This window comes from Eucyclogobius newberryi, unplaced genomic scaffold (genome assembly GCF_026437365.1).
Source record: "Eucyclogobius newberryi isolate DKJ021-1_F unplaced genomic scaffold, fEucNew1.0.hap1 SCAF_7, whole genome shotgun sequence".
In the NCBI taxonomy this organism is placed as follows: Eukaryota; Metazoa; Chordata; class Actinopteri; order Gobiiformes; family Gobiidae; genus Eucyclogobius; species Eucyclogobius newberryi.
The window spans coordinates 21,537,272-21,562,901 of NW_027316389.1; the positions used below are offsets into that span (position 1 = coordinate 21,537,272).

A 25,630-nucleotide genomic window follows, 5' to 3' on the forward strand; every position below is an offset into this window, starting at 1 on the left:
GTTCAATGTGTGCCTCGCTCTGTGGCTAGTAAAACAGATCTAGTGACGCCTTTAGAATTAATGACATGGAAATCTTCAACAAACTCTTTTGCATCACGTTAAATAAACTCACACACCATCTTATGGGTCCAAGTGAAGTTGTAGTGTGGTAGAAATATTTTTATACTTACTTTATATTAAATCTTAAATCATCTTTTTATCTGATTGTGCTGTAAATCTTTCTGACTCTCGCTCTGCTCCTCACATCCACACACACCTCTGTCCTGGCAGTGCAGTGAAGGAGCATTTGGCACTTCAGTCGGTTTTCGGTGATTTTCTTGGGAAACTTAATGCAGGTGAAAGAACATAAGAAATGTGTGTGTCTAGAACATCAGAGCAGGCTATTTCTGTTTGGAGATGAGCTCTTGTGGAGTCATCATATACTATTGTGCCATCGGTTCCTTTGTCAGCTTCACTAGCTTTAAAACCTCTCTTGAAGGACCCACAGTGTAAAATGCCTAGTTAAGGGTGAACCAACAATATTCACTTTTTCCTCAAGGTCCCTTGTAGATTCAGTAGACTATGACTAATCATGCAACATTGCCCCCTGCTGGTCACGTTGTTAATATAGAAAACTGGTGGCCTTTAGAGAACATACTGTAAAACTCTTGAATGAACATAAATGCATGTAATGAACCCAGATACAGTGAAGTGGACAAGCTCTCAAACTTGGTCAGGCCAGCTCTGAGATCACTCAATCCCTTTCATTCGCTTCCATGTTTATTCAGCACTTCAATGCAATCTATCCTGACCTGTTTCCTGCCTCTTGCCTATTAAAATTCCTCTTAATTATAGAACACTCTGTTTAATTAACTTGATGGATGCACCCCTGATCCAACAGGGAATGAGAGAGCCAGAAGACTGAGGCTGTGGATACTAAAGATTTTCTACCTCAGTTGTTACAGTCATGTGTTAATGATATATTCCAATGACAATTAGATGGTAATTTCATTTGCTTGATGTTGAAACCTTGTTGTTAAACTGCTCAAACTAAGAATTGCTGAATTGATTATTTTTCTTATTGATCTGTCTATTGTAATAATCCTGGAAAAGAGTCAAACTAATTCAGTTTTTATTGTTCAATGATTCACGTTCTTTCCCTTTGTATGAATGTTTAGCTAACTTTGCAGTTTTGTACTTTTATGGTAGGAAAGATAAATATTTGGATTTTCTCGTTACAGAGAGGCAGAGGAGCAGAGTTTTTTGCTGGAGGATGGAAAAAGGCCTTCTAATGAAGACAATGAGAAAACTCTTTCTTCTGTCTCATTGCCCCCATTTAGTCCTGTATCCACTGACAATGAAGAAAAAAGTACTTACTGCCCAGTCAAGGTGGAGGAGGTAGGCACATACTTTAACAAATTTATGTTTTTATTTGTCTTCCTCTCACTCATCTAAGGTGCACCTAAATTGCTATAGGTAAAAGAATATGACTGAATGAATGATTAGTTGTTTTTGTTACTAAATGTAATAATAAATATAGCCGCAAGCGGCAATGATCGGCCCTCGCTACGCCGCCGCCACGCCGCAAGAGAAGGGGGTGCTAACGCGCCCCAATTGTCCTTTTATTACGCCTACTGCTGAATCTGTGACGCTGTCACATCTTCTCCCCTTTGTTTTACCATCAAAAAGCAATTTTATTTTGAATTCTTGGCAAAATGTGCGGCTTTGCCGCACAGACACCGTGACTCTTTGAATAAAAATGTGGATAACTTTTGATGGTCCTGAAGATGAGTCTCACCAAATTTCAGGTTAATAGGGCTGACGCCCTAAGAGGAGTTTGTGAAAGTCTAAAGTTTAAACATGTTCTGGCGATTTCCCCATTGGAATAACATGGAAGGTTTCGGTCATCGTTACGGCAACGCCATAACAATTATGACATGGGTCTCATTGACTTTTTTGATGGGGATTCTAAAATTGAGTTGTGTGTCAAATTTCATATAATTTCGCAAAACTAAAAATTTAACCTCCATATAAAATCTGTAGGGGGCGCTGTGGCGCCAAATGAATTTATTTCACTTCAAGTAGGTTTAGGGCAAAGAGTTTAACAACTGATTCTAATTTGACGCAATTCGGACTTTATCTGCGCAAACGGCTGAAATGTAAAATTTGGGAGATTTCTGAAATTCTTGCTACAGTTTGCGGCTTCGCCGCACAGAGACCGTGACAGGTATCAATGTAATTTGGATAACTTTTGATGTCCCACTCCTCAGTAGCATTTTCACCAAATTTCAGCTTTTTAGGACCAACGCCCTGGGAGGAGTTCGTAAAAGTTTGGAAAAACTCCAAAGTCATGTTTAGCCATTTTTGAAGCAATATGGCCGACATTTGGTTGGGCGGACGGCGTTGCCGTAATAATATTTTTTACTTCTCTTGTCACCATCTACCTCTGCGCCAAATTTCATGATTCTACGATCAGATTTTTTTTGGGTCATTTCCCATCTCTCAATGCATTTTTGGTACATTTGGGGGCGCTGACGCGCCAATTTTTTAATTTTAGAAAAAGGAAATAGCCAGAATGTAGAGAGGCACGATTTTTAGAGGTGTGCACATTTTTGTGACTTTTCGTCAATGTTCACTGGGTGAAAAATAGGGGGGTTGGTCCCGAGAAGAAAGAAAGAAAGAAGAAGAATATTCCGATGCGAAAACAATGTTTCCCATTTTTCAAATATCATAAACTATACTTTTTCGGAAAGCGCTCGCACTTTCCTACCTCATGGTGTGGGTCCCTGGTCACTGACGGGTACTTTCGTTAATTTTGAGTGGGCTCCGCCCACTTTGTGTTTTTGGCCCTCTATACAGTAATAATGTTCAATTTTTGCATTACATGTTTATATGCACGGAACATGCAAGAGATGGGGAACGTATTCGTGAGCTACTTAGCGCAAATGAGTGCTTTATATGGGGATGACGACCGCTTCGCGGTCGTCATCTCAATTTAAAGTGCTCGTTTAGTGCGCACTTTTGCACGGGCTTCGCCCGTTTACAACGGTAATGTTCCATTTTCCTACTACTAATTAGTATGCACGGGGCGTGCGTGAGTGAAGGAGTGCGTTAGGGAGTGTTTGGAAGTGGGCGAGCGCCTCGCGCTCGATTTTGTGCGCACTACGTGCGCACTTTCGCAGCCGTGCTTCGCACGGCCTTATGAGATTATTAATAGGCCTCTCGCCAGTTTGTGGCGCTCGGGCCTAATTATAATAAATGTCTTTGTCTGCTTTATGTTTCTTTATAGATGTTTGATGTGCTGCCAATTCATGGTCATCTGCAACCTGGAGAGCTGCAGGTGACCGCCTTCTCTTTCTATGGCCGTGATTATGTGAGCAGAGAAGTGGTCGCTCAGTGCCATGTCGAGGATGGACCTGTGTATAAAGTCACACTTAAAGGAGAAGCCTCACAAGTCTCTTTTAGTCTGGACCACAACTGTGTCGACTTTGGCCAAAAGGTACTCAATACATGATGGCATTAACTTTCAAAGCTGTTTCAATCTTGTGTGCATCTTTCTTCACTTGGCACATCTGTATTTTAAGGAGGGGTTGCCACAGCGATTTGGTGTGTTTAAACATGAGCCACATTTCTCTCACTGAGGTGGCAGTTTGTGCTTGGGTGGGATACAAACAGCTCCCACATAAATGCTCCAAATACATACATACATTTCTATTATTATTTACATCAGGACAAAGATAGCAGTATAATTCAATTAGCAAATATACTATATGAACCATGCACTTCCATAGTAGAAAATGGAACAAAGCCTAGTGCCTAGTTTCAATCATAAATCATAAAGCGTTTACCTCAAGGTAATTTAGTATTTTCATAACACTCATCTTTCTGCAAAATATGAGAAAAAGCAAATGCTTCTTATCCCATTCTGAGAAAATGGGATTAACTAGTCCACATTGTTCCGTTATCTTTCTTGTCCTCGTTTCTCCTCCACCATCTGATTGCTCGTCCGTGTGTGACAAACAATATCAGGCCAAACTAATTAGATCTGAACAAACTTGGGGGACTGATGCGTATTGGACACTGGTCTAACCCTAACCCTAAGGGGGGTGGGGCTTATGTGTCTGATTGTGAATGATGAAGTGTTTGGACACTCAATGTAGTCGGATTTGTCTTTTTTACCCAACACTTATGACATCAGAGAAAGCACATCAGCTCTAAAGGTCACTGAGCAGTTGGTTTCACTTTGTTGTTTCACACCCTCTTGCTCACCTCTTGTCCAAGCAATAAGAAGCAGTTATTGTTTATATTCAAATCAAGGACATATACATTTTTGATTTGGGTAAAACAGATTCAACAGATGTCACTGACCTTACTTTGGATTTGGGTTAGTTCAGCAATAATTCTAAATTGCTGTTTTTTGGCACTTGAAGTCCATCCACAAATGCCTTTTGCTTTTACATAGACTTTCTCTGTTTTCTCTCCAGCTGTTTGATCATGTCGGAGAAGCTGAAGTAATATTGAAGAATACTGGAAAAGTTGGCTTTAATTTCAAGATTTGGAGCATTGAACAAAAGGAGAATACTGAGAATAATGAACCCTCTGAAAACACACGGAAAATTAATTCACATCATAAGAACATACAACAAAATGATGAAAACGTTATACCTGGCCAGCCCTTGGTTTTTCCCTCAAAGGTAAAATAACTTCCATAAATACTGATGCGATCTAACCTACAACATGTGACATTTGATAGTAACGTTTTGTTTCTTTAATGTTTTCAGGGTTACACAGAAGCTGGCACAGCAACAATCCTGCGTGTGCTCTACCTCCCTGGCGTCCCTGAGATGTTTGAGAGGAGGCTTCAGCTGCAGGTGGCCTGTTTGCCACCACACCAGATCACTGTGATTGGAGAAGGAGTTTTCCCACGAGTCATCCTGAATTTGCCACGCAACTTTTGTATGACAATACAACAATATTTATTATTTTCATAAGCATTGATTTATCACAACTTCTTGACAGCTGCTCTTTGATTATTTCTGATCGTCCACAGCACAAGACTGTCACAGTGATTTGGTAAAGCAAGCTAAAGAGACCGTGAAGACAAATGAGGGGTGTAACGATGAACACAGAACTGAGTGTGCAACTGAGCCCAGCTATAGCCCAACAGTCAGTCAAAACAATATTAAATACTGCATTTTTGTATTGTGGGATTTATTAACATTATTTAAGTACATGTTCATGTAAACCCCTGTACTCTGATGTTTGGCAACTCTCACTGAATGTTTTTCTGTGGCCTCAGAGTGAGGAGCTGCTTGAAATGGAAATGGAAAGATTCCTGGTAAAAGAAAATGCGTTATCTGTGATCACAAACTGCCTGGAGTTTAAAGAACAACAAGGGCTTTTGAGGAGCTGGAGCAAACTCAGCAAGTAGGTACAAATTTTCAAACAACATAGCAACAAATATCAACCCATTGTGATAACAGTCATACCAAGTGAAGTAAGGACTATAGTTTTAGCTTTGACTTGTGACCAATAACAGGTGCAGAATCAGTGTAAAACAGATTTTTGGTTAAAGTTAAAGAAAACTCGTGGTTGAGTGAATAGCACTTTTACTGCAGCATTGTGAGTTCAAGTGAAGTTCCCGACAATTTACTGCATGTCATTTGCCAGTCTCATTCCCACTTCATGCTGCCCTGTCCAGTCTATGGCCAAAAAAATCTTAAATAGATAAATAATAATTAAGGAACACTTTATTGTCCCCATTGAGAAATGTGTTCTCTGCATTTGACCCCTCCTTTAGTGTCACTGGTCAACATATGTGAGGTAGCCCTGGTACCTTTTCATAGACCGTAACAGGGAGCAGATGATTCTATTTTGTCCTGGTCTGTCTAGGACCCCTCAGACATGGTCCTGGTTCAGACTCTTGTCAGGCTGATTCTTTTCAATGGCTTAATTGTCCTTAATCTCCCTCTAGAGATATGAACTTGGTTGTGCTTGTAATGTGAAATAAGTCAATCATAATGATATGTGTGTGTGGGAGGGTTATAAAAAATCTCAGAACCTATAGTTCACACATACATACACATCAGAAACATAAAGTTGTTTCCCCCCCCCAAAAAATGCAGGGCACTACAAGAATAAAGTAATGAACTAATTAGAAAGAAGTAATTAATTAATGCGAATAAACTCATAGACTCCCTTGCCATGCTGCGGTCTGAGCACAGTCATGTCCTGCCTAGTGTCCTGGACCTGAACCACGCTTAGGCCAGAAGGACATGGGGACACTGCACGGGGGAAATGATTGTTTGTGATGTCTAAAAGGCCGGCATTATAAAGATTGACATCTATTGTGGGATTTTGAATTAACTTTCAACCCATCCAAGTCAAGCGCCATGTGCATCCAGGCCGTGGTGCTGAAAGTGAAACACGTATCGGACCCTGGCTTTTATTCTCATTAATGAATTACTTTTTTCTTGTTATTTAATGACTTTTTACTCATTAATTAAGGACTTTTTTCTCGTTATTTAATTACTTTTTTCTGGCTTCGACTTTAATCTCATAATATTAAGACTTTTTCTCATGAATTAATTACTTTATTCTCGTAGTATATTCTTGTAGAAGCCTACTCTGTTGTAGGCTTCTACAACAAAACTGAATTTCCCTCACTTTTCTGAATTTCCAGGTGTCTGCTCCCAGAGTATATTTTAGATTTAGGGTCAGTGATCCTTGGCAGAAAACTCAGCCAAACTGTGCATATCACCAACAATGGATCAGTGACTGTCTCACTAACTGCTAATCACAAGGTGCTGGCTGGAACAGGTGAGCCATGTTACGGTTGTATAATACAGTTAAAACAACAACCATGTACTGGATAATTCATTTTTGTTCCGTAATCCGTTGTGTTAAAGGTTTTGATATTGAGTTTGAAAAAGTCAAGAACCTGCCCTGTGGAGAGACACATGTCTTTATTGTAATGTTTGACCCTCAAGGAGCTAAACTTCCCCTGGGTAGTGTGTGTGTTGTACTGCCAATACAGGTACAGAAAAACTGTTGTAATCATCACGATCATTTACAAGCATAGTACAGTTCACCTATACCTCTCCGATTGCATGTGGCTTTCAAGGTCAAGGGTGGTCCCACTGTCCAGGTGCATCTATGTGCAGTGGTAACCAAGCCAACCATCACAGTTTCTACAGAGAAACTGGAGTTTGACACAATCCCGTGCGGTATGTGCCAGGTAAGATTTTACAGCTGATAATGCAAAGAAAAAACAAAACAAAAACATACAGACTTTGTGGGAAAAATGCTCTTGAATTCTAAATAAACCTTTTATTCATATTTTATCTGCCTGGCCATTAACAGCATCCATCCACAAGTTCAATATAGACTTCTGTTATGACACAAATGTGATAAGTGATAACCTTTCCTTTTAGATGAAGGCAGTGCAGCTCTTCAATCCTGAGTCTGTGACCTGCCAATGGAGCATAGCTGAGGAGGTGAAGTTGAAGAAGGTATCAATCAACCTTTATTTATAGAGCCCTTTACAAAAACCAAAAAACTAAAGTGCTTCACAATAAATTCAAGGCAATATAAAACAAAACTAAATAAAAACAAACTACAAAATAAAGAATCATTACATTATCTGTAATGTAATGACACTTTATTCAGACTGGCTTTTAACACTGGTGTTAAAAGTCAGTCTGAATAAAGTTGTTTTTAGCCTAGATTTAAAAAGCTAAAAATCTGTGATGGTGCGCATGTCGGGGGGCACCATCACAGATTTTAGAGAAGGCTTGATCCTCCCAGTGCTTGAGTCTGGCTCTGGGGACGTCTAGCAGAAGCTGATTTGTTGACCTTAGAGCTATGCTTGGGTTACGAGCAGACAGAAGCTTGACCAGATAAGGAGGTGCCAGGCCATTTAGAGCTCTGAAAACCAAAAGTACAATTTTAAAATCAATTCTAAAAGAAACGGGAAGCCAATGGAGAGCAAAAAGAACTGGGGTAATGTGCTGACGTCTGGGTATGTTGGTTAGAAAATGCGCCACAGGGTTCTGTACAAGTTGAAGGTGGCTGAGGGCAGACTGGGAGACACCGACATAAAATGCATTGCAATAGTCTATTCTTGAGCTGATAAAAGCATAAATAGTCCTTTCAAGGTCGGTGCGATTTTTAAAAAGGTATGACCTTATTAGAAATATTAAATCCAAGCCCTGAATTTCACCCTCTTTCCTTTGTTTTAGGTAGATAAGTTTCTTCCTTTCTACAAACGAAAGCAACAACCTCCTCCAGTGGTGTTTGAGATGGTACCCAACTCTGGTGTGCTGTCTCCAGGTGAGAGGGTCAATGTTCAGGTCAAGTTCACTCCATTAGAAGAGGTAGGGAATACCACATGCAATAACATGCACCAAAATACTGAATATGTTTAAATATATGTTCACTGAATCTCTTTGTGCAGGAGTTTTACAGCAAAAACCTTGTGGTCAGTGTGGCTGAAAGCCACCAGAAATTGTTGATCACAGCACAAGGTACGGGAGAGGAGCCAAAACTGGACTTCAGCCCACAAGTTCTGCAGCTCGGACCCTGTCTACCTTTTAGGCCGGAGGTGGAGGCTGAGGTGAAGGTCAAAAATCCATGCTCCTTTCCCATTGAGTTTTACTGCCTGGAGCTTGACAAACAATATCTTGAAGAAGAAAAGGTATGTGTTTTGTAAAACTGCATGTTCATTTTCATGATGTATATTATTTAAAATTTCAAACACAGTATTGAACTCTCAGGCTGTAGTAAAACAAACATACAAAATAATTTTTTTGATATCTACAACCTAAGAATGTGACGCCGTGTTTGAATTTTTGAGTGTTTTGCCTCTGTACCTCAAGAAATATGTTTTGGTGTGTGCTACTCTTTCTCCTTGATGTGTATTATCCAAGTTATTTACTATTTACTCTTTTGTGTAGATACTGCGTTCGATGCAGGGTTATGATGAGAACAACAGACTGCTACTTCCTCCAAGGATCCCTGGAGAAGGACTTCCTCAAGAACTGCTGGACTTTTACCAGCACAACTTTTCTAACACAACAGACAATGGTATTATTGGGAAATGCAAATTTACCAATTACACTTGTAAAAGAAAATGACAGAAACCTTTCTCTTCTAGCAGACAATGACACAGAATGTGACGCACAGATCGGGCAAACACATAACTTTGAAAAAAAAAGACCTCCTACAGCTCTGGAGAAAGCAGAATTCTGTAAGTTCAATATGCGAAAGTGCCTTATCATTTCCTATTGTATATGCACTGTACATATTCTTCACTCTGAGTCTACTTCTGCTCCTACAGTGCTTTCAGAAAAGAACAGAGAGGGCTTAGGTAAAGAACTAGGTCAACTGAACTTGGACCCAGTCTTCAGAGCCAATGCCCGCCACATGGGTGTAGACCTGTCTCCAGACAGTCTGGCTGCACTCAACCGCAGGGGCATCGCCATTATTGTGTATGGAGCCCCAAATACAAGTGAGATAGTACTATGTGAACCTGTTTTAATGTTTAAATATAAAGTAATACATACATTCATTTATTTCAATGGTAGAAATGTTGTTTACCAATATGCTTCTTGCACAGGTATAAGTAGCACAGCAGAGTCTCTGGCCCAGTACTATGGCGGGGCGTTACTAAATATTGATGCTGTGGTGACTGAGGCGCTGCTAAATGGGACTTCTCCTGCAGCCATGACTGCCAGACAGCTCTATGAACAGGCTGCTGCAGAGTATTCAAAAAGTGTGGAGGACACATGTAAGTCAATTACAAGATTTATGTCAGTGACTAAGTTCCCTTCATTTAAAAATGTTATAATTATCATAGCTTTACTTGCCTCTTTGGAAGTGCCTGAAGTCCTGGATAGTTCTTACAATGGAGAACCAACTGACACTGAAATCACTCAGAGCACTCTATTCTTGGTATGATTTCTAATCAAACTGATGGCTAATGATTTGATGTATTTTAAACAATATTAAAACATGTTTTAGGGAGGAGACATGGCATCACTCAAAACTCTTCTGCCTGAACATGTGCTATTTGATATTTTAACGGAACGATTTCAAGTAGGTTTAAAAAATAAATAAATAATAAATCCATTTAAATTTTGTACTGTAACATGAAATTATTAATTTACTCTAGACTAATTTTATATATCCAGTACTCACAATACATTAATTTGCTTGTGTGAATTCCTAGTCAACTATATATTTTCTTTCCATAATTGCCGTATCACTAGTCAAGTGACTGTCATCGTGGCATGGTGGTCAATGGACTGAAGTCTGTTTTTACTGCATCAGTTGCACACACGCTGCAAGTGGTCCTCAAAGCCTTTAACAACAGGAAACACATCTATGTTGTGAACATGTTTGATTCCTATTCTGCACTGCAGAACAGAAAGAAAGCACAAAAAAATGCTGAAGGTAAACTTGACCGTATTACTTTTAAGCAAACTTTTATTAGCCTATCACAGACGTTGACATTTTGCCACTACTTTATGGTCTGTCAGAAGCCCGGCTGCTGGAGATGGCTGAAAATGAAAAGCAGTGGCTGCTGGAGTTGGATGAGGATGAATATGACGCATTGCCCGAGGAGAAGAAACGTATTATTGAGCAACACAGACAGAAGCTGAAAAAAGACCAAATGAGACTAGTCAAAGAGCAAGAGCTGCAGCAGGAGGAATTGAAACGACTCAAAGAGGAGGAGCAGAAGAAAAGTAATAAAACGGGCTCAAAGAAGGATAACCAGAAGGAGCCCCCGAAAAAGAAGTTCCTGAATGTAAAAACTGTATGTCTAAGCATTCATTACTTCCCGTATACCTTTTGGATAATATTTGATAATATATATTTATTTTTTAATTCAACTTGCAGTCCAATGAAAAATTTACTCGAAAGATGTCACGTCAGAACTCTGGAGAGACACTGGGTGAATCCAGAGACGTAAAGAAAGAAAGCCCTACAAATTGCAAGTTTACCTATGATTATAATATACATATTAGGGCATCACTTTGTTTTTAATCATAAGCATTCAATGATTTGTTGTTTTCATGTAGTGCTGATTAATAATGACCAGAATCATCAAACAGAAGAAGCAAAGGCATTGGCAACAGAAACTCCCACGAACACTGAAAAGCTGGACAGACATAAGGTTTAAGCTAACTTTATATGTGGAAGGAATATTATCATGATTTGTCCTGTTATGGAAGATAGTTTGATGACTTTTGATCAATCAAAATATATAATATTCAGTTTTGAATTGTGAACTTTTAAACCATGAATATGTAAACAAACTTTTCTGATAACTATTAATTTCTTTAGACCCCAGTGAATGAGTTACAGACTGAGTTCCTTGCATTTAAGCAAAGTCAAGTGCAGGTGGAGCACATTCTGCATCACTGGGACCGTGTCCAGGGTGTCCTGCTGGTGCCATTGCCTGTGGAAGAGGTGCCAGAAGAGATCACACCTGAAAAAACAGTAATTTAAAAGTTTTTGAAAACTCCATATAATCAATACTGCATCATATCAGAATAACAACTGAACAATATCTATGTTAACTCAGACCCCAGTTGGAAAAGGCAAAACCAAGAAATCCAGAGGTCCAAAACCCAGTCCAACTGAACCTATTGAAGAGCAGTTAAATCCAGCACATGTGATCCCACACCTTGTTTTAAATCTGATGGAAAAAGACTGCCGTGTGTTAGATCTGCTCCTCAGAAACCCACTGCCTTTGCTAGAAGAGGTATTCTGATGTTTGAGAATTACATAATATTACTTTGAAAATTGTATTTATGTTGTCTATTTTCTTTTCAGGTTTTGGATGCACTGGGGTTAGGGCCAAGTGGTCCACCTATTCCCCTTCCTGCTACATTTTCTTTGGTTCCATTTCCAAAAAACAGAACTTTGTGTCAGTTAAGCAGTGAGTGCTTCACATTCCTTGATCCCGCTGAGCAAAATGAGCAAAGTGATGAGCGAGAGGAAGAAGAGGATTCACCAATCCGATCAGTAAAGGTAATATTTTGTCAAAGGTTATCATATTATAACATACCGATAATCATGTGTGTTCTTTCCATGTGTAAAGCTTAAGGCACATACTAAAGGGCCGGGCAAGAGTACTATCAAGGAGACCCAGCCACCAAAGGAAAAAGACAGAAAGGTCAAAGAAACGCAGAAAGGCAAAAGAAGACCCTTGGACAAAACAAAACTCACAGAGTCATCTCGCAACACTTCACATACGTCTCTGTCTTCATTGCCCATTGAATACCAGCCTAAACGCAACCAGAGGCAAAGAAATAGTGAACTTACTCTTATTAAATTTGGGATAATCTAATTGTATGTTGGCTTACTCTGTTTTGCAATTGTTGTTATGTCCAGATTGACTAATTTCCGCTGGATTGCACCTGCTAATGGAGAAGTCACCTTGAGGATCTGGTTCTTCTCAGAAGTCCCAGGGGTTTTTGAGCAGAAATTTAACTTTGAAATGGCTGGTACTCAGACACAATGGCAGCTTATTTGTAAAGGAACTTGTGCATATCCCTCCATCAGCAAAGACTACATGTCAGTCCAGATTCTTGAAGATGAAAAATATTCAAATTGTATACTTAATTACTATAATTGTTTTCCATTTTTCCCAGGACTCTTTTTTCATACAGTAAGAAGGCACCACATGTAGAAGTCGACCTCCTCAAAACATATATTATTAATCCTGGGTATTTTGAGTTTGGACCCTTGCTCTGCGGCAAAACAAGAGACGGGTAAAAATTGAATGGCGTTATTTGATATAGTCAAACCTGTCCAATATTTCCACTGTATGTTTTTGTTTTGTAGATACAAAGAAAGCAAGTACCCAGATAATATAGAAAGGCTTGTCATCCACAACACATCAGGAATAGAGGCTGAAATTAACTTTAGCTTCCAAAATGACATCCAGGCCACAACATATCTGCTCGAGCCTCCAGATATGACTCTGAAACCAGATGAGAAGCAGGTATCATAATAATATAGATAGATAATAGATTGTTTATTTAGCAATTAAATAATTAGCCAGTGTACAATCTAATTGATATCTTGAATATGTGCTTAATGTGTTTGTTTTGTTGCTTAGGAGTTAATGATATGGGCCTATCCAACTAAACTGGGACAAATAAAGGATAGTATTGTGTGCCGTATTAAAGATAATTGTAAACCTTTGCTTATCGATGTTTCGTGCTGGGGAGTTCGGCCAGAGTTGGAGCTTGATACCAGAAGCCTGTCCTTTGACAAAACTGTAATACGCAGGTATAAATGTTAATACTATAATAGTATATTGTGAAATCATTGGTGAGTACAAAATGATTTTGTCCTTGCTTTCTTAGGTGTGTCAGTCGCACTGTGAACCTGCACAATAAGACAGCTCTCCCTGTGTCCTGGAGGCTGCAGGGGATTGATGAGCTGGGGGATTTTTTCAGTGTGCCTCAAGATCAGGGCATTGTTCCGCCTCATTCAACTTGTCCTTTAACTTTGTACTTTAAAGCCAAAAAACCATTACACATTAAGAAGGCCATTCGCATAGAGGTGAGACTTGCGCCACTAGTTGAGTTACCTATAAATCACTATCACTATGGTCATCAAGTACTGGCTCATTGTTTCATTTAGGTTTCAGATGTGGAGAAAATTGTGGGTATTGTTCAAACTGAGAATATTTCAGTCTCAGCTGAGGCCTATGATGTGTCAATAAACATAGAACCGGGTAAGAACACAACTGTACACAACCTTTTCTTGTACTGCAAATTTAGAATTTATACATTATCCCTAATATGTATGTCATGAAATTTTAACATAAACTATACCACTGCCACTCTGCTTCATTATTATACAAACGCAAAGACAAGACTTTTTGAAGTTTAGTCTATAATAGACTGCGAGAGGCAAGGATTGTTCTCAGGGTCTTTATTTGGTGCTGGTATTATATTTGGACCTCAGTCCGTCCTCTCACTGTTTAACTGTGGTTTATATAGCTGTTGGGTCCGATGTAATGGAATGATGTCAGCTTTAAGAATGTTTGTACCAGTTCACAGATAATGAGAAAGTACACGGTAAAAATATATTGTCCCAAATGATAAATATGACATATAAGATAAATGCATGACAATGGCTTGATCAACATTCACAGACTCAATACATTATTTTCTCTTCACTTTGTCATTGTCAGGTTGTTTGGATTTTGGAACCGTTAAAGTTTTGGACGAAGCCAAGACATCACTCAAGATACGCAACCATGGAAAATATGAAATCGCTTTCAAGTAAGGCTTTCTGTGTGATGTTAGTACGTGTTATGCAGTAAAATGTTGTGATTGTGACCTGAAAATGTGTGTCCCGAATGTTTTTACAAGGTTTACACTAGAGAGGACACACCCAAATCAACCAGATCTAGATTCCCTTTTCAGAATTTTACCTCAAAGTGATAACATACATCATAACAAGTCAGCAACTGTCCAGATAATCTGCAAGCCACAGACTGAAGTCTGCATCAGAGAGCAAAAAATACTTTGTTGTCAGGTCGGTGCTTACTCTCCTTATCATCAATAAAGAGGGTTTTACAAGTGCTAAGAATCGTGTATGCTTTTTCTACAGATTATTGATCCCAATGTTGGAGAAGGAGGTGAAATACTCTTCTCTTTAGGAACCAATGTTTCAATTCAAGCAGTCTTCTCGAGGTTTGATGTGTCAGTTTTATATCTCACAAACAATAAGTTGTAGTTTATATCTTTCTTGAACTGTTGAATTTGTACTTCCAGGTACAGAATCACTCCGGCCTGTGACATTAACTTTGGCCCCCTGGTGTTTGGAGGCAAGAAAACCATGTCCTTTATGATTGAAAACACTGGCGTGTTTGAGACACACTATTCAATCCAGCCAGAGAGATCAGGGTAAATACAGCTGCTTGATAGATGCAATAACAGATTTGTATCAAAGATCTTCACATTTGATTTTTTTATTTGGAGATTACTCTATATTACATTTGTGTCTTATAAATTGTATTATGTTTTGTGTTTAACACACCTGGGCTCCTCAAGCAGACTCAGTGTTCCTGGTGTCAAAGTGAAACCTGAGAATATGCAAAAAGACATGAACACAGCACAGGTATGCCCTCACTGTAAATCCACTTACTGTTATTGTTAACATTGATGCTCATCAGAACATTTGTTGTACTTAGACACGGCTGACAATGGGGGTGCTCTCTGTGTACCCCTGCACCGCAGTGGTGTTGCCTGGGTCTCAGCAGATGATCAATGTTGAATGTAGTGGAGATCAGCTGGGACGCTGGGACCAGGGTTTAATCATAGACATATGTGACCGTGATCCCTCGGACCACCCCGATGGAATACCATACAGGCTACTGGCTGAAGTCTACAAGATAGGTACCAAGTATACTCAAGTGCAGTGATTCTCAAACCTCACAAGCAAAATAACATCTAGTAGTGTCATCTTTAACTAGATAATTTGCAATGGCTGAAGCCATTGCGAGTGTCTGCATTCTTCGATCGGCTCGGCCCGAACTCGAATAAAATGGAACTTGCGAGAACGCCCTTCGAAACAGTGCCGACTAGTTCAAAAAAGAAAAAACATGAAACTCCCTATTTTTGGCCTAGGCACATGAAACTTGGAACAGTGATGGAGCTACCTTTGACGAGTAAAACACACCTGGCAGCATTGCTGTATGATAAACAGATAGTCAGCCATGTTGAATTGAAGCCGCCACATTTGACTTTTTTTGTCCGATCAAGCTCAAAACAACACTTTTTGCATCTAGAGACATTGAAATTTAATAAATATTCAAAAAAAATGATATTCCTTACGGTCTCCGCGTAACACGTCCTCAAAAAAAGCTTAATTTCCTGCTAATGCTGACGCAAATGCTAACATAATTAGCATTAGCATTAGCGGTGGGTCTCTGTTGCTAGGTGACGGAGGTACAGGGAGGAGGGGGTGCAGCCGGGTCACCGAGTCTCTCTCTCTTTTTCCCTGCTCAGGTCTGCGTTCCGCACAATCTTGCAATTTGTCAGGACAAACAACTATTTGAACCGCAAACTACGCAATCATCAACGGTGAATTACTGAGCGTCGTTTGGTATGCAGCAAAACGCAGCAGAAAACCTGTACGAGCGGGAAGGCGGTCGCGTGGGTGGCGAGAGCCATCATCGCTAGCGCAGCTTTAATTCTGGTTGTGCTTACTGACCTCGAAGTGATTTTATGTGGTACACATTCAGTTTAGCTTAAAGGCGCAATGGACGATTTTTCGGCGATTTGAGAACGCAGGCGGAAGTGCGCATGCGCACCTCCCCGTGGGGACTGATACAACACACACGTGCGTTTGTTTATTAGCGCAACGGAGCGCATCGCACGTCTCGTTTCCCATAGATTTCTGTCCACTTCTGCGCGAGCTCGAACTGTCTTTCTCCGTCTTCATTTTGCCCTGTACACTGAGGGAACTATATTATGAAAGATCCATGCGCTTAGACACGCGGAAACGTGGGCACGAACCGCACGCGGCTGGAGGTGAGCGATAAGTGCGTTTTATGATTGATACGTGGCAGGACTAATGATTTATCCACGCCACGAGGAAATATGATAAAAAATTTGCTGAAAAAAATCGTCCATTCCACCTTTAATGCGCCTTATAGTCTGGTGCACCTTATATATGAAAAATAGACCATTCATTGACACTGCACCTTGTAATCCAGTGCGCCCTATAGTGCGGAAATTTCGGTACAACCTGAAGAAGCACAAGGACCACCAGTGGGATCCATACCACATAAAAAACACTATATTACACATTATATAAACACTTCCATAGATAAGAATGTATTGGTTTGTTTCTTTTGACTGTTGACTGCACAATTACCTGTAACCCGGCGTTTTGCTGCATCACTTTTTCAGGCATTGTGTCCGACCCAAGCTCCATCTTTGAAGAGCACTTTTTGTGTCACAACAGCAATCAGCTATCTTCTGAGCCATTTGTCAATGCTAAGAGCATTTATGTCACAGAAGAAAACATGTTCATTTTCAACAAAGTCCTAGTGGGACAAACTGTGAAAGCACGCTTCAAACTTACAAACAACACCAAAATACCTTGCCATCTCAACTTATCTATTGGTTCAAAGATGGAGAAGGTAACTTTTTCCTTGAGACTATTTGACCATTATAAATAAAATAAGATGAATCAGATTATTTTATCCCTCAACAGACACCACTTCATGAGGACATCTTTTATTTGTCTCCTACATCTCTCTCTATACCTGGCCAGTCACACAGGTTTATTGAGGTCACCTTCACTCCGCTCGAAATGACAATTTACCATGGGGTGTTTGAGGCCTCAATAGATGGAGCCAACAGGTATTTTGAGTTGTTGATTTGTATTTTGTCATATACAGAACAATTTTACTCATCAACATGTATCCCTTCTTAATTTAGAACAACACACACAAATAAAGGCAAGATGCTGGAGTTTAATGTAATTGGTGAAGGGGCTATGCCAAGTGTGTGTGTGATTCATCCTGCCCTTAAGAACAGTACTGGTGACTCACTGCTGCAGTTTAGACGTTCTTTGATTGGACAAAGAAAAACACAATCAATTGTACTGTTAAATGATGGAAATGACCCAGCTCAAGTAAGAGTCTATCTTAAATATGTAGCTGTTCCTGTCGTGAAAGATATAGTATATTTTACTGTGTTATGGATGTAATTTAGGTTCGGATTGACATGCCTGACAAAGATGGAGTGTTTACCCTCAATGCAGCCAAAGGCAACAACTGCAGCTCCATTAGCACCGTAATACTTGAAAACAGCTCTGACCCAGGTATTTGTGCATTTTCATGTATACTGTAAAAAAACTGGTCTGTCGCATTTTATGTGTTGCTTTATATTTAATTTTTTTTAGAAATTCAGATTCAGTCCTTGTATAGAGCCATCACCCAACTAAATGTTAGGGAGACGGTTGAGTTTGAAGTCAGCTTTTGTTCCAAAAAGGCCCAAAAATGTAATACAAAGGTGTATTTAGAAGACAGCGAATACAACAACATCACAATATTGGTTACGGGTGAGGCCTGCGAAGAAATTGTCTCGCTGGAGAACATTAAACGGCAATTACTTGAAACTGATGAAATTGTGGATGGTCAGTACATTAAAACTATATATTTTAGAACAATTCCTCTTGAACATTCAATTAATATTGCTTGGAAATATTGGCTAATAGGAAATTACGAAGTTATGGACTTTGGTGACTGCCATGTCGATGTGACGTACCAAGAAAGCTTTACAATGGTCAACCACAGCAAAGACAAAGTGCTGAGGTTTGAATGGCCCCCTGCTGGACCCCAAGTCCGCTTTTCACCACAGGTAAATTGATACAAGTGTTTCAAATATTATATTTATAACTTAGCATAGATTCAGAAGACGACTGTGCTTTATTCAGGTGGGCCATCTTCATGCTGGATGCTCTAAAGAGGTGGTTGTCTCATTCCACTCCACCCAGCCCATCAGTTTGAGCAGTAAGTCACTGAAATGTAAAGTGACTCAGGTGGTGTTCAAGGAGCCTCTGGAGCAGGTGTTGGACTGGGACGACCAGCAAAATGCAATTCAGACGAGTGCCAATAAACCAGCCTCTGCCGCACCATCACCACAACCTGCCAAAAATCAGGTGTGTTCTCTGCTCTTACATATTCACATTTTACCACAATTGACTACTACATTATTATATTATATATACTATATTGTTTATACAGGTTATAAAGACAGATTCTGAGCCCAGCTGCTCTGTGGTGGAAGGCTGGAATTTGAGCCTTGAATTGCGCATCAATGCAGTTTGTGACTATGCCAAGTTTAGTTGCAGCACTCACCCTATAAACGTCAAAGACCCTATAATCGGCAAAGACACTGGCACTCACACTATAAACTTCAAAGACACTATGCTTTATCAAACCAGGCTTCAAAAGTAAGTTAGACTTGTTACTAAATGTTTAATTTTGCTGAAATAACCCCAATAATTAAAATTCAACGTTTTGACAGACTGCAGATATCTAATGAGGGGCAGGTGGGGCTGGCATTTTCCTGGAAAGTTCAAATAGATCATGGCCAAACAGGTTCAGTGACATAATAATGTCTATTTCAAGTTTACATTTATTTAGTTTGGATCTAAAGGTGTTAATGCTATGTGCTTGTGTTGCATCATAGATGAGAATCTCACCTCTCTCCCAAGCTTTGGGTCCTCAAATGCTGTGACTCGTCCTTCCAGTGGAACTGAGAGTGTGGTGTCCCTTTTGAGCATCAACCCAGAGCTAGTCCCCTTCACTGTTGAGCCCTGTATAGGGACTATTAAGCCAAGAGCCACACAAGAGTTTAAAGTGCACTTTTCTCCCTTGGAAGTATCCCAATTTGAGGGCATCCTTATCTGCAGGTAAACGTTAACATTTAAGTATGAGCATGGTAAAAACAGGCTGATCGCCATAGTTCAACAGTTATAATAAAAATAATAATAATCTGTAGTAGATGTTATTTTGTATTTTAACTTTCAAGCAACAGGCTGTATTTTGGTTGTTTATTTTGGATGTTTTGTGTGTCTTTTCTTCAGTATCCCTAACTTGCAGGCAAAAGATCAGTCTCCCTCTGTCTCAGTGTCTGGTGGCAGTATAATGCCCAGTTGCCATTTCGACTTTGAAGACTCAAACTACATCAGTGGAAGTCATAATCCTGAGTTTAGAAGTCCCTTAGAACCTAAGACAAGAGTTGTTGAATTCATTGCTGTTGGATTATCGGCATTATCTACAAGGTAAGGAGGAACAAAAGCTTCAAAGAAAACAGTGTAAAAAGGGTTTATATTATATATATATGTAAAACGTTTTATCATTCATACTCCTTTTTTTGCAGACGTTTCTTTGTGTTAAACCCTACAAACAAACCCTACTCATTTAAGTGGAGATGTGAGGATTCAACTGGGAGCTCGTTCCGATGCCTCACTCAGAGTGGTTTTCTTCAGCCCAAAGAGAAAGCAGAGGTTACAATGAAACTGCTGTCTATTGAACACTTAACATGTAAATATATTTCTTTGATAACGGTGTCTTTGCAGGTTCACTTGGAGTATGTATCTGAGCAGATGGATATAGTGGAATCATCATGGAGCTTTGTGATTGACACACTGTCAGTGTCTGTTCCTTTTCTGTTTGTGGGAACAACAAGAGAACCACATATCTATCTTGATAAAGCTCTGATTAACTTTGGAGATTTGCTTGTTGGTATGTATAGGACAATTGCAAATGCAGATCAAGGTATTGGTTCCATAAACATAATATGTACATATCTAATTTTAATATTAATGTCTTGCACGCACAGGAAATAAGGCAGAACAAACAGTGAATTTAGTAAACACAGAGGAGGAGCCTTTTCACTTCTCAGTGCTGCAGTCATCTCTTCTGTCTGAAGATCAGCTCTCCAGTCTCATCATTCAGCCCATGAGTAGCTCACTAGGACCAAAAGGAAGGTAACATTTACATTTTCCCAAAACACGACATACAAGCTCTTTACATATACGATTTTACACCTCAAACTATCATTATTACATGTTTTTATGTCAGTTTTGCATGACATTAAATGTGACATTACCTTTGTTATGCTCTAGGTGTTCTCTAGCCATATCCTTTGCACCCAATCGCCAAGGATATTTTAGCTTCAGGGTATTTCTGAAGGTGAAAAGAAGGCTTGAGCCACTTGCCCTAACTGTTAAAGCTGACTGTTTTTCCTTGGATACACTGGTTGAAGTTGAAAAGCCATGTGGTGGTTTGAGAGAACTGAGACCTAACCACATCGACAGCATTGACTTCGAAAGGGTCAGCATCAAGGGTCTTGCATCACTTGCAAAATAAGTTTAGGTGTAAAGTTTCTGCTTACTATTTCTTTGTTTATCAATTCAGGTGGGGATTTCAGAGCAATCTTCTTTCCGGTTCTTGATTTCCAACCTTGCAAGATGTGAGCTGAACATCACCTTTAACGTCGCAGGCCCCAGAAACCTGGTGCAACACTTAAATGCTAAGCCAAAGCATGCGACTGTGGAGGTCGGGAAGCAGCTCCAATTATCCCTTTCCTTTTGTCCTCTGAGTGTTTGTAACCTTCAAGATATTAGACTGAGTATCAAGGTAAGCCCTATGTATCCAGACTTGCCCGTAAAACTTTTAAACTGTTTTACATTTGCAATTGTTCAAGATTCACAATGAAAAATAATATTATATCCATGAATCCTGACAGGTGAAGGATGGAGCAACTTTTACTTTAGATGTAAAAGGCAAAGGAACTGCGCCATGCCTTGACTTTTCTTTCACCAAACATAATTTTGGAAAGTGCTTTGTTCACAGTTCAGGGATGCTCTCACCCACACAGACACTAGTTATCAGAAATAAAGACAAACGGGACATCAGGTAGGTCCTTGTACCATAAATATGTTATAGATTCTTTTGCATGACATTTTAACATTATTGTATTACGTGTTCACAGCATCCAATGCCTTTTTGAAAACACTTCTTTTCTGGAGATTGGCTTCCAACCCAGCATTCTGGCTTCAGGGGCTGACTTGAAAATTCCCATCACATTTTCTCCTCAAGAGACACACAGCTACCAGGAGAAGCTGAACTTTATTCTTAACAGCTGTGTCACCAGACAAGTGGAGATTCTGGGACAGGGCATAGAGCTGAAGGTGAGGAAGAAGTAAAGCTAAAGTAGTTGATGTGGATGCAGTACATTATTCAAAAGTATATCAAGGTGAAATCAGATCAACATCCTGCTACATCTTGAACTCATGTGCAAACCTGCAGAGAAGAGTCGACTGATTGTGGATCTTTCATATGCTTTATCATGTACCTCAAAGGCTCATCATAGTGCTGTTTGTGTATTTACGTAGCTGGAAGTAGAGGATCAAAAACATAAAAGAATCAACTTTGGATCCCTGAAACCTGGAACAAAATCGATAAAACGCATTGTTTTGGTCAACCACAGCACTGTCAGACTCTGTTTTTCTCTTCTCCTCAACTCTAACACTCCTCTGGACCCAAAGGTACTAAGTTCACTAACAGAGCATAAAACAGCAGCACTTAAACCTTTTTGTTGTCCTCAATGTGTTTAGGATCTATCAGTGTCACCAACTAGACAGCTAAACCTAAAAGCCGGTGAATCATGCGCTGCAGAAATCCAGTTCTTTCCCCGACAACATGTACCAAAGTTTACTGTGGAGCTGCAGGCTGAAACACTAGGCTTATTACACCCCCTGCTGTCCATTAGAGGGTCCTGCCAGGTAGCCTACAGTGTTTGTAAAAAAGAGATGTTAGATATTTTATACTGTGAAATAATATGTGCTTGTTTCAAACAAACAGGGCATAGATGTTCACTTGGATCAGATCCACCTTGCATTTGGAGCTGTTGTCCAACATGGTCAAACCAGCCGAAAGATTGTCATGATTAACACTGGTGATATTGGTGGGAAGTAAGTGACAATTTAGCATTTTTTGGTCCTCACTTGTTCTAAGTGGGGTCAAAGACATGTGACTCTATAAGTATTAAACATTGTCTCTTCCTCTAGTCTCTTTTTATTGTTATGTCACATAGCTATTTTTAACTTCATGTTTTCTTCTACCTTCTCACAAGGTTTTGTTGGAAAACTGAGAAGTTCCCCTCTTCATTATGCATTTCACCAACCAAAGGCTTCATTGATCCAGGGATGGAGGTTCCCTTTGAAGTGGTCTTTGCCCCAGTGCAGCTCAGCAATGAAAGTAGATTTGAGAATCTGCCTTGTATTTTGGAAGGTTGCAGCTCACCCTTAACCCTTACTGTTACTGGCTCATGTGTCATGGCCCCTGTCAAAGAGGTAAATTCACTTAGAGTCAATATCAACTCAAACTAATTACAAATTTCCAATTTCAATAAATCTCTTTGCATCAATTTGACATTCAGAGAATGATACTTTATGTTAAATAATTACTTGACTTGCAGGTGATGAATTTTGTTTGCCCAGTGCGTAACTCTCACACCCAGAGCCTGTCTGTGGTGAACCCTACAAACCAGAGCTGCACCATCAGACCTGTGATTGAAGGGGAGCAGTGGACAGGTGCACCTGCCATAATCCTTGAACCTTTTCAGAATAAGATGTTTGAAATCAAATACTGCCCTTTTACTATGACTTCTGAGAGGAACAAGCACCTGGTATACTACTTACACAATTCTACTTATTAGTATAGTAAGTATAATACAATACTAAATTATTCTTATTTTTCTCCAGGGATCACTGTTTTTCTCCTTCCCCGATGGGACAGGCCTGTGTTACTCCTTCGAGGGAACCGCTGAGGCTCCCAAGGCTGAGAACACTATCGTGTACGAGCTGCAAGCCAAAACACATCACAAAGCGCTCCTCTCTGTGGAGAACTGGCTCCTGAAACCTCAACGGTAAAACAACTGACTTCAATGGAATGGAATATACATTTTGTCGTACTCCGTTAAACTATTGATGAGAAAAGTGAATATGTCTGTTGTAATTTGAACATGATCTTGCTATATTTGACCAAACTTGAGTATTTTATTGTTGTCATATTTAAGTCATACAAGTCTATTTGGAAGTCATGCAATGTTTTTCGGATGAAGACATGTTTTCCTTTCACCTTAGATTTCGTGTTTTGTTGGAGATTGTTAGACCAGACAAACTTGATGCTACAGTTTCCTTTAGTGGTCTGGAGTTCATTGATGTTCCTGCTTTGACCAAACAAGACTATAATCTGTCTTTTTTCACATACAAGACTGGTACATACAACACTAAGGTTAGATCTCATACTTTATACTTCTAATTTCAAAGTTGCAAAATAAGTGATCCAATTATGTCATATTGCACTTTCTTCAGGTCACGTTTTGTAATGAGGCGTCTGGGGAATATCTGTTTTACCTCGTCACTTTCAAGGCCACATCTTATGAGGTTCAGTCCACTTTAGAGCTGGAAACTGCTGTCCGCCAGCCGGTCTCAGCCACAGTGCACATAACGAACCCTCTTGCCACAAATGTTCGTTTCAATACTGAGTGCAAATGCTCTGATATCAGTGTGCCGCCCCAACACACTGTCCCTGGACACTCCAAAGTACGTATTATGTTCCTTATATGTGATCTGTCTGTCTGAAAAGTTAATAAAAGCATGTGTGTTTTTCAAGGCCCCACTGAGCTTTGGGTACCTGCCGTTGATAGTTGGTGAGACCACAGCACGGCTAACTCTGAGCAGTAATGAATTGGGATATTTTTACTATGACCTGATTCTTAAAGCTTTGCCTCCAGCCATGGAGAAAAGCGTCCACTTTACTGCTTCCCTCGGTAACAGTCACTCAGTCAATGTCAAGTTTACCAACTTTTCTCGCACCAAGACTGATTTCTCTTGCAAGGTATGGAAAGTTTAAAACCTGAAGTGTGCATGATGTGTCTAGACTTCTAATAAATGAAATTATCTTTGCTACAGACTGATTACCCAGATTTCCTGATTGACAAGAGTGTGACTGGAGTAGCTGGGTTCCAGGAGGCCAGTGTTGTGGTGTGTTTTGAGCCTCTCCAGCTGGGAGAAGTGAGTGCCCTTCTGACACTGTCCTCTGCTGCTGGAGGTGAATACACCTTCCCTTTGCATGGAGTGTGTCAGCCCCCCAAACCACAAGGGCCATACAGCATCAGTATGGGGAAACCGTTGGCGATAGCCTTCAGAAATGTGTTTTTGCAAACCACTGCATTTTCTTATCAGGTATGATTCTGTTCAACCACACAAAAGTCTTCTTGAGTTATTCATGTAGAATTGTTACTGCATGTGCCTAATTGCATGATTTATTATGCACAGTAATGTATATGTTCTGTCTTATTTTTTGACTCTTAGGTAAACAACCCAGCATTTAAAGTCAAAGCACAAGACGTAATACTCACCAAAAAGAGTGCAAATGTCCTTGTGTCCCTTGACCCTCCTCCAAAAGGTGGTCCGGGGCCATGGTTTGGCAAACTGACCATCTCCAGTAAGCCCTCAGAGGTCCACACCAAGCCATACAGCTGGGTCTTCTTCCTGAAAGGATGCAGAACGCCTTCTTCATAGACTAATATGTACTTTATTTATACATTGTAGAAAAAGATTCACTTGTAGTCAATCAATCAATCAATCAAATGTTAATTGTAGAGCACAATTCGTACAAGAAGGCAATTCAAAGTGATTTACTATGTTCTGGACAAACAATACGTTTTGACTTTCATCCTGGAGTCATTTTCAATCTGGCTGTTTACAGTTTCACTTGAAACTACTCTTCTTTATATCCTAACAGCCCATCATCCTATTGTAAGCTGACTGTCACTTCCTCCTCATTGAGTACCTGATTAGTATCAGAATGGCCTCAAAACACAATGACCAGTAAACTGAACATCAAACCTCCATTCCTGTTTAAACGGGGATTTTTTTAAAAACAAAAATGGCCTCAACTCCTCTTTCAAACCATCTCTTCTCCTACTAAGAATCTTACCTCAGTGTCTTCAAAATACTGGTTTGTGGCCTTGAGATGAAGATGAACAGTGCTCTGTGGTCCTGACTTTGCATGCCTTTTGTGAAGTGG

General features: G+C 39.9%; 1 protein-coding gene across 1 annotated transcript in view; it reads left to right on the plus strand.

Moving 5' to 3' along the window:
- hydin (HYDIN axonemal central pair apparatus protein) overlaps nucleotides 1-25,122 on the plus strand; it is a 50,816-nt gene extending 25,694 nt beyond the window's left edge. Inside the window, exons 23-89 of the mRNA XM_072434419.1 lie at nucleotides 1,221-1,377; nucleotides 3,269-3,478; nucleotides 4,464-4,673; nucleotides 4,761-4,935; nucleotides 5,030-5,145; nucleotides 5,279-5,406; nucleotides 6,662-6,798; nucleotides 6,888-7,015; nucleotides 7,103-7,216; nucleotides 7,413-7,490; nucleotides 8,220-8,354; nucleotides 8,435-8,674; nucleotides 8,934-9,063; nucleotides 9,137-9,226; nucleotides 9,317-9,487; nucleotides 9,596-9,766; nucleotides 9,836-9,930; nucleotides 10,000-10,074; nucleotides 10,248-10,431; nucleotides 10,518-10,795; nucleotides 10,879-10,947; nucleotides 11,081-11,155; nucleotides 11,326-11,481; nucleotides 11,567-11,746; nucleotides 11,818-12,015; nucleotides 12,086-12,288; nucleotides 12,379-12,561; nucleotides 12,639-12,758; nucleotides 12,832-12,991; nucleotides 13,109-13,281; nucleotides 13,359-13,557; nucleotides 13,639-13,732; nucleotides 14,195-14,285; nucleotides 14,376-14,541; nucleotides 14,617-14,699; nucleotides 14,781-14,912; nucleotides 14,988-15,126; nucleotides 15,200-15,404; nucleotides 16,923-17,155; nucleotides 17,230-17,378; nucleotides 17,457-17,652; nucleotides 17,733-17,841; nucleotides 17,923-18,156; nucleotides 18,238-18,380; nucleotides 18,457-18,681; nucleotides 18,767-18,975; nucleotides 19,050-19,123; nucleotides 19,215-19,437; nucleotides 19,612-19,809; nucleotides 19,908-20,034; nucleotides 20,107-20,272; nucleotides 20,370-20,517; nucleotides 20,656-20,863; nucleotides 20,948-21,169; nucleotides 21,279-21,448; nucleotides 21,525-21,723; nucleotides 21,928-22,080; nucleotides 22,150-22,317; nucleotides 22,397-22,506; nucleotides 22,668-22,887; nucleotides 23,013-23,222; nucleotides 23,299-23,462; nucleotides 23,680-23,830; nucleotides 23,911-24,141; nucleotides 24,212-24,436; nucleotides 24,511-24,783; nucleotides 24,913-25,122. Coding sequence (XP_072290520.1) covers nucleotides 1,221-1,377; nucleotides 3,269-3,478; nucleotides 4,464-4,673; nucleotides 4,761-4,935; nucleotides 5,030-5,145; nucleotides 5,279-5,406; nucleotides 6,662-6,798; nucleotides 6,888-7,015; nucleotides 7,103-7,216; nucleotides 7,413-7,490; nucleotides 8,220-8,354; nucleotides 8,435-8,674; nucleotides 8,934-9,063; nucleotides 9,137-9,226; nucleotides 9,317-9,487; nucleotides 9,596-9,766; nucleotides 9,836-9,930; nucleotides 10,000-10,074; nucleotides 10,248-10,431; nucleotides 10,518-10,795; nucleotides 10,879-10,947; nucleotides 11,081-11,155; nucleotides 11,326-11,481; nucleotides 11,567-11,746; nucleotides 11,818-12,015; nucleotides 12,086-12,288; nucleotides 12,379-12,561; nucleotides 12,639-12,758; nucleotides 12,832-12,991; nucleotides 13,109-13,281; nucleotides 13,359-13,557; nucleotides 13,639-13,732; nucleotides 14,195-14,285; nucleotides 14,376-14,541; nucleotides 14,617-14,699; nucleotides 14,781-14,912; nucleotides 14,988-15,126; nucleotides 15,200-15,404; nucleotides 16,923-17,155; nucleotides 17,230-17,378; nucleotides 17,457-17,652; nucleotides 17,733-17,841; nucleotides 17,923-18,156; nucleotides 18,238-18,380; nucleotides 18,457-18,681; nucleotides 18,767-18,975; nucleotides 19,050-19,123; nucleotides 19,215-19,437; nucleotides 19,612-19,809; nucleotides 19,908-20,034; nucleotides 20,107-20,272; nucleotides 20,370-20,517; nucleotides 20,656-20,863; nucleotides 20,948-21,169; nucleotides 21,279-21,448; nucleotides 21,525-21,723; nucleotides 21,928-22,080; nucleotides 22,150-22,317; nucleotides 22,397-22,506; nucleotides 22,668-22,887; nucleotides 23,013-23,222; nucleotides 23,299-23,462; nucleotides 23,680-23,830; nucleotides 23,911-24,141; nucleotides 24,212-24,436; nucleotides 24,511-24,783; nucleotides 24,913-25,122 — 10,996 coding nt within the window. The remainder of the gene's footprint in view (nucleotides 1-1,220; nucleotides 1,378-3,268; nucleotides 3,479-4,463; nucleotides 4,674-4,760; nucleotides 4,936-5,029; nucleotides 5,146-5,278; nucleotides 5,407-6,661; nucleotides 6,799-6,887; nucleotides 7,016-7,102; nucleotides 7,217-7,412; nucleotides 7,491-8,219; nucleotides 8,355-8,434; nucleotides 8,675-8,933; nucleotides 9,064-9,136; nucleotides 9,227-9,316; nucleotides 9,488-9,595; nucleotides 9,767-9,835; nucleotides 9,931-9,999; nucleotides 10,075-10,247; nucleotides 10,432-10,517; nucleotides 10,796-10,878; nucleotides 10,948-11,080; nucleotides 11,156-11,325; nucleotides 11,482-11,566; nucleotides 11,747-11,817; nucleotides 12,016-12,085; nucleotides 12,289-12,378; nucleotides 12,562-12,638; nucleotides 12,759-12,831; nucleotides 12,992-13,108; nucleotides 13,282-13,358; nucleotides 13,558-13,638; nucleotides 13,733-14,194; nucleotides 14,286-14,375; nucleotides 14,542-14,616; nucleotides 14,700-14,780; nucleotides 14,913-14,987; nucleotides 15,127-15,199; nucleotides 15,405-16,922; nucleotides 17,156-17,229; nucleotides 17,379-17,456; nucleotides 17,653-17,732; nucleotides 17,842-17,922; nucleotides 18,157-18,237; nucleotides 18,381-18,456; nucleotides 18,682-18,766; nucleotides 18,976-19,049; nucleotides 19,124-19,214; nucleotides 19,438-19,611; nucleotides 19,810-19,907; nucleotides 20,035-20,106; nucleotides 20,273-20,369; nucleotides 20,518-20,655; nucleotides 20,864-20,947; nucleotides 21,170-21,278; nucleotides 21,449-21,524; nucleotides 21,724-21,927; nucleotides 22,081-22,149; nucleotides 22,318-22,396; nucleotides 22,507-22,667; nucleotides 22,888-23,012; nucleotides 23,223-23,298; nucleotides 23,463-23,679; nucleotides 23,831-23,910; nucleotides 24,142-24,211; nucleotides 24,437-24,510; nucleotides 24,784-24,912) is intronic.
- The last annotated feature ends 508 nt before the right edge of the window (nucleotides 25,123-25,630 follow it).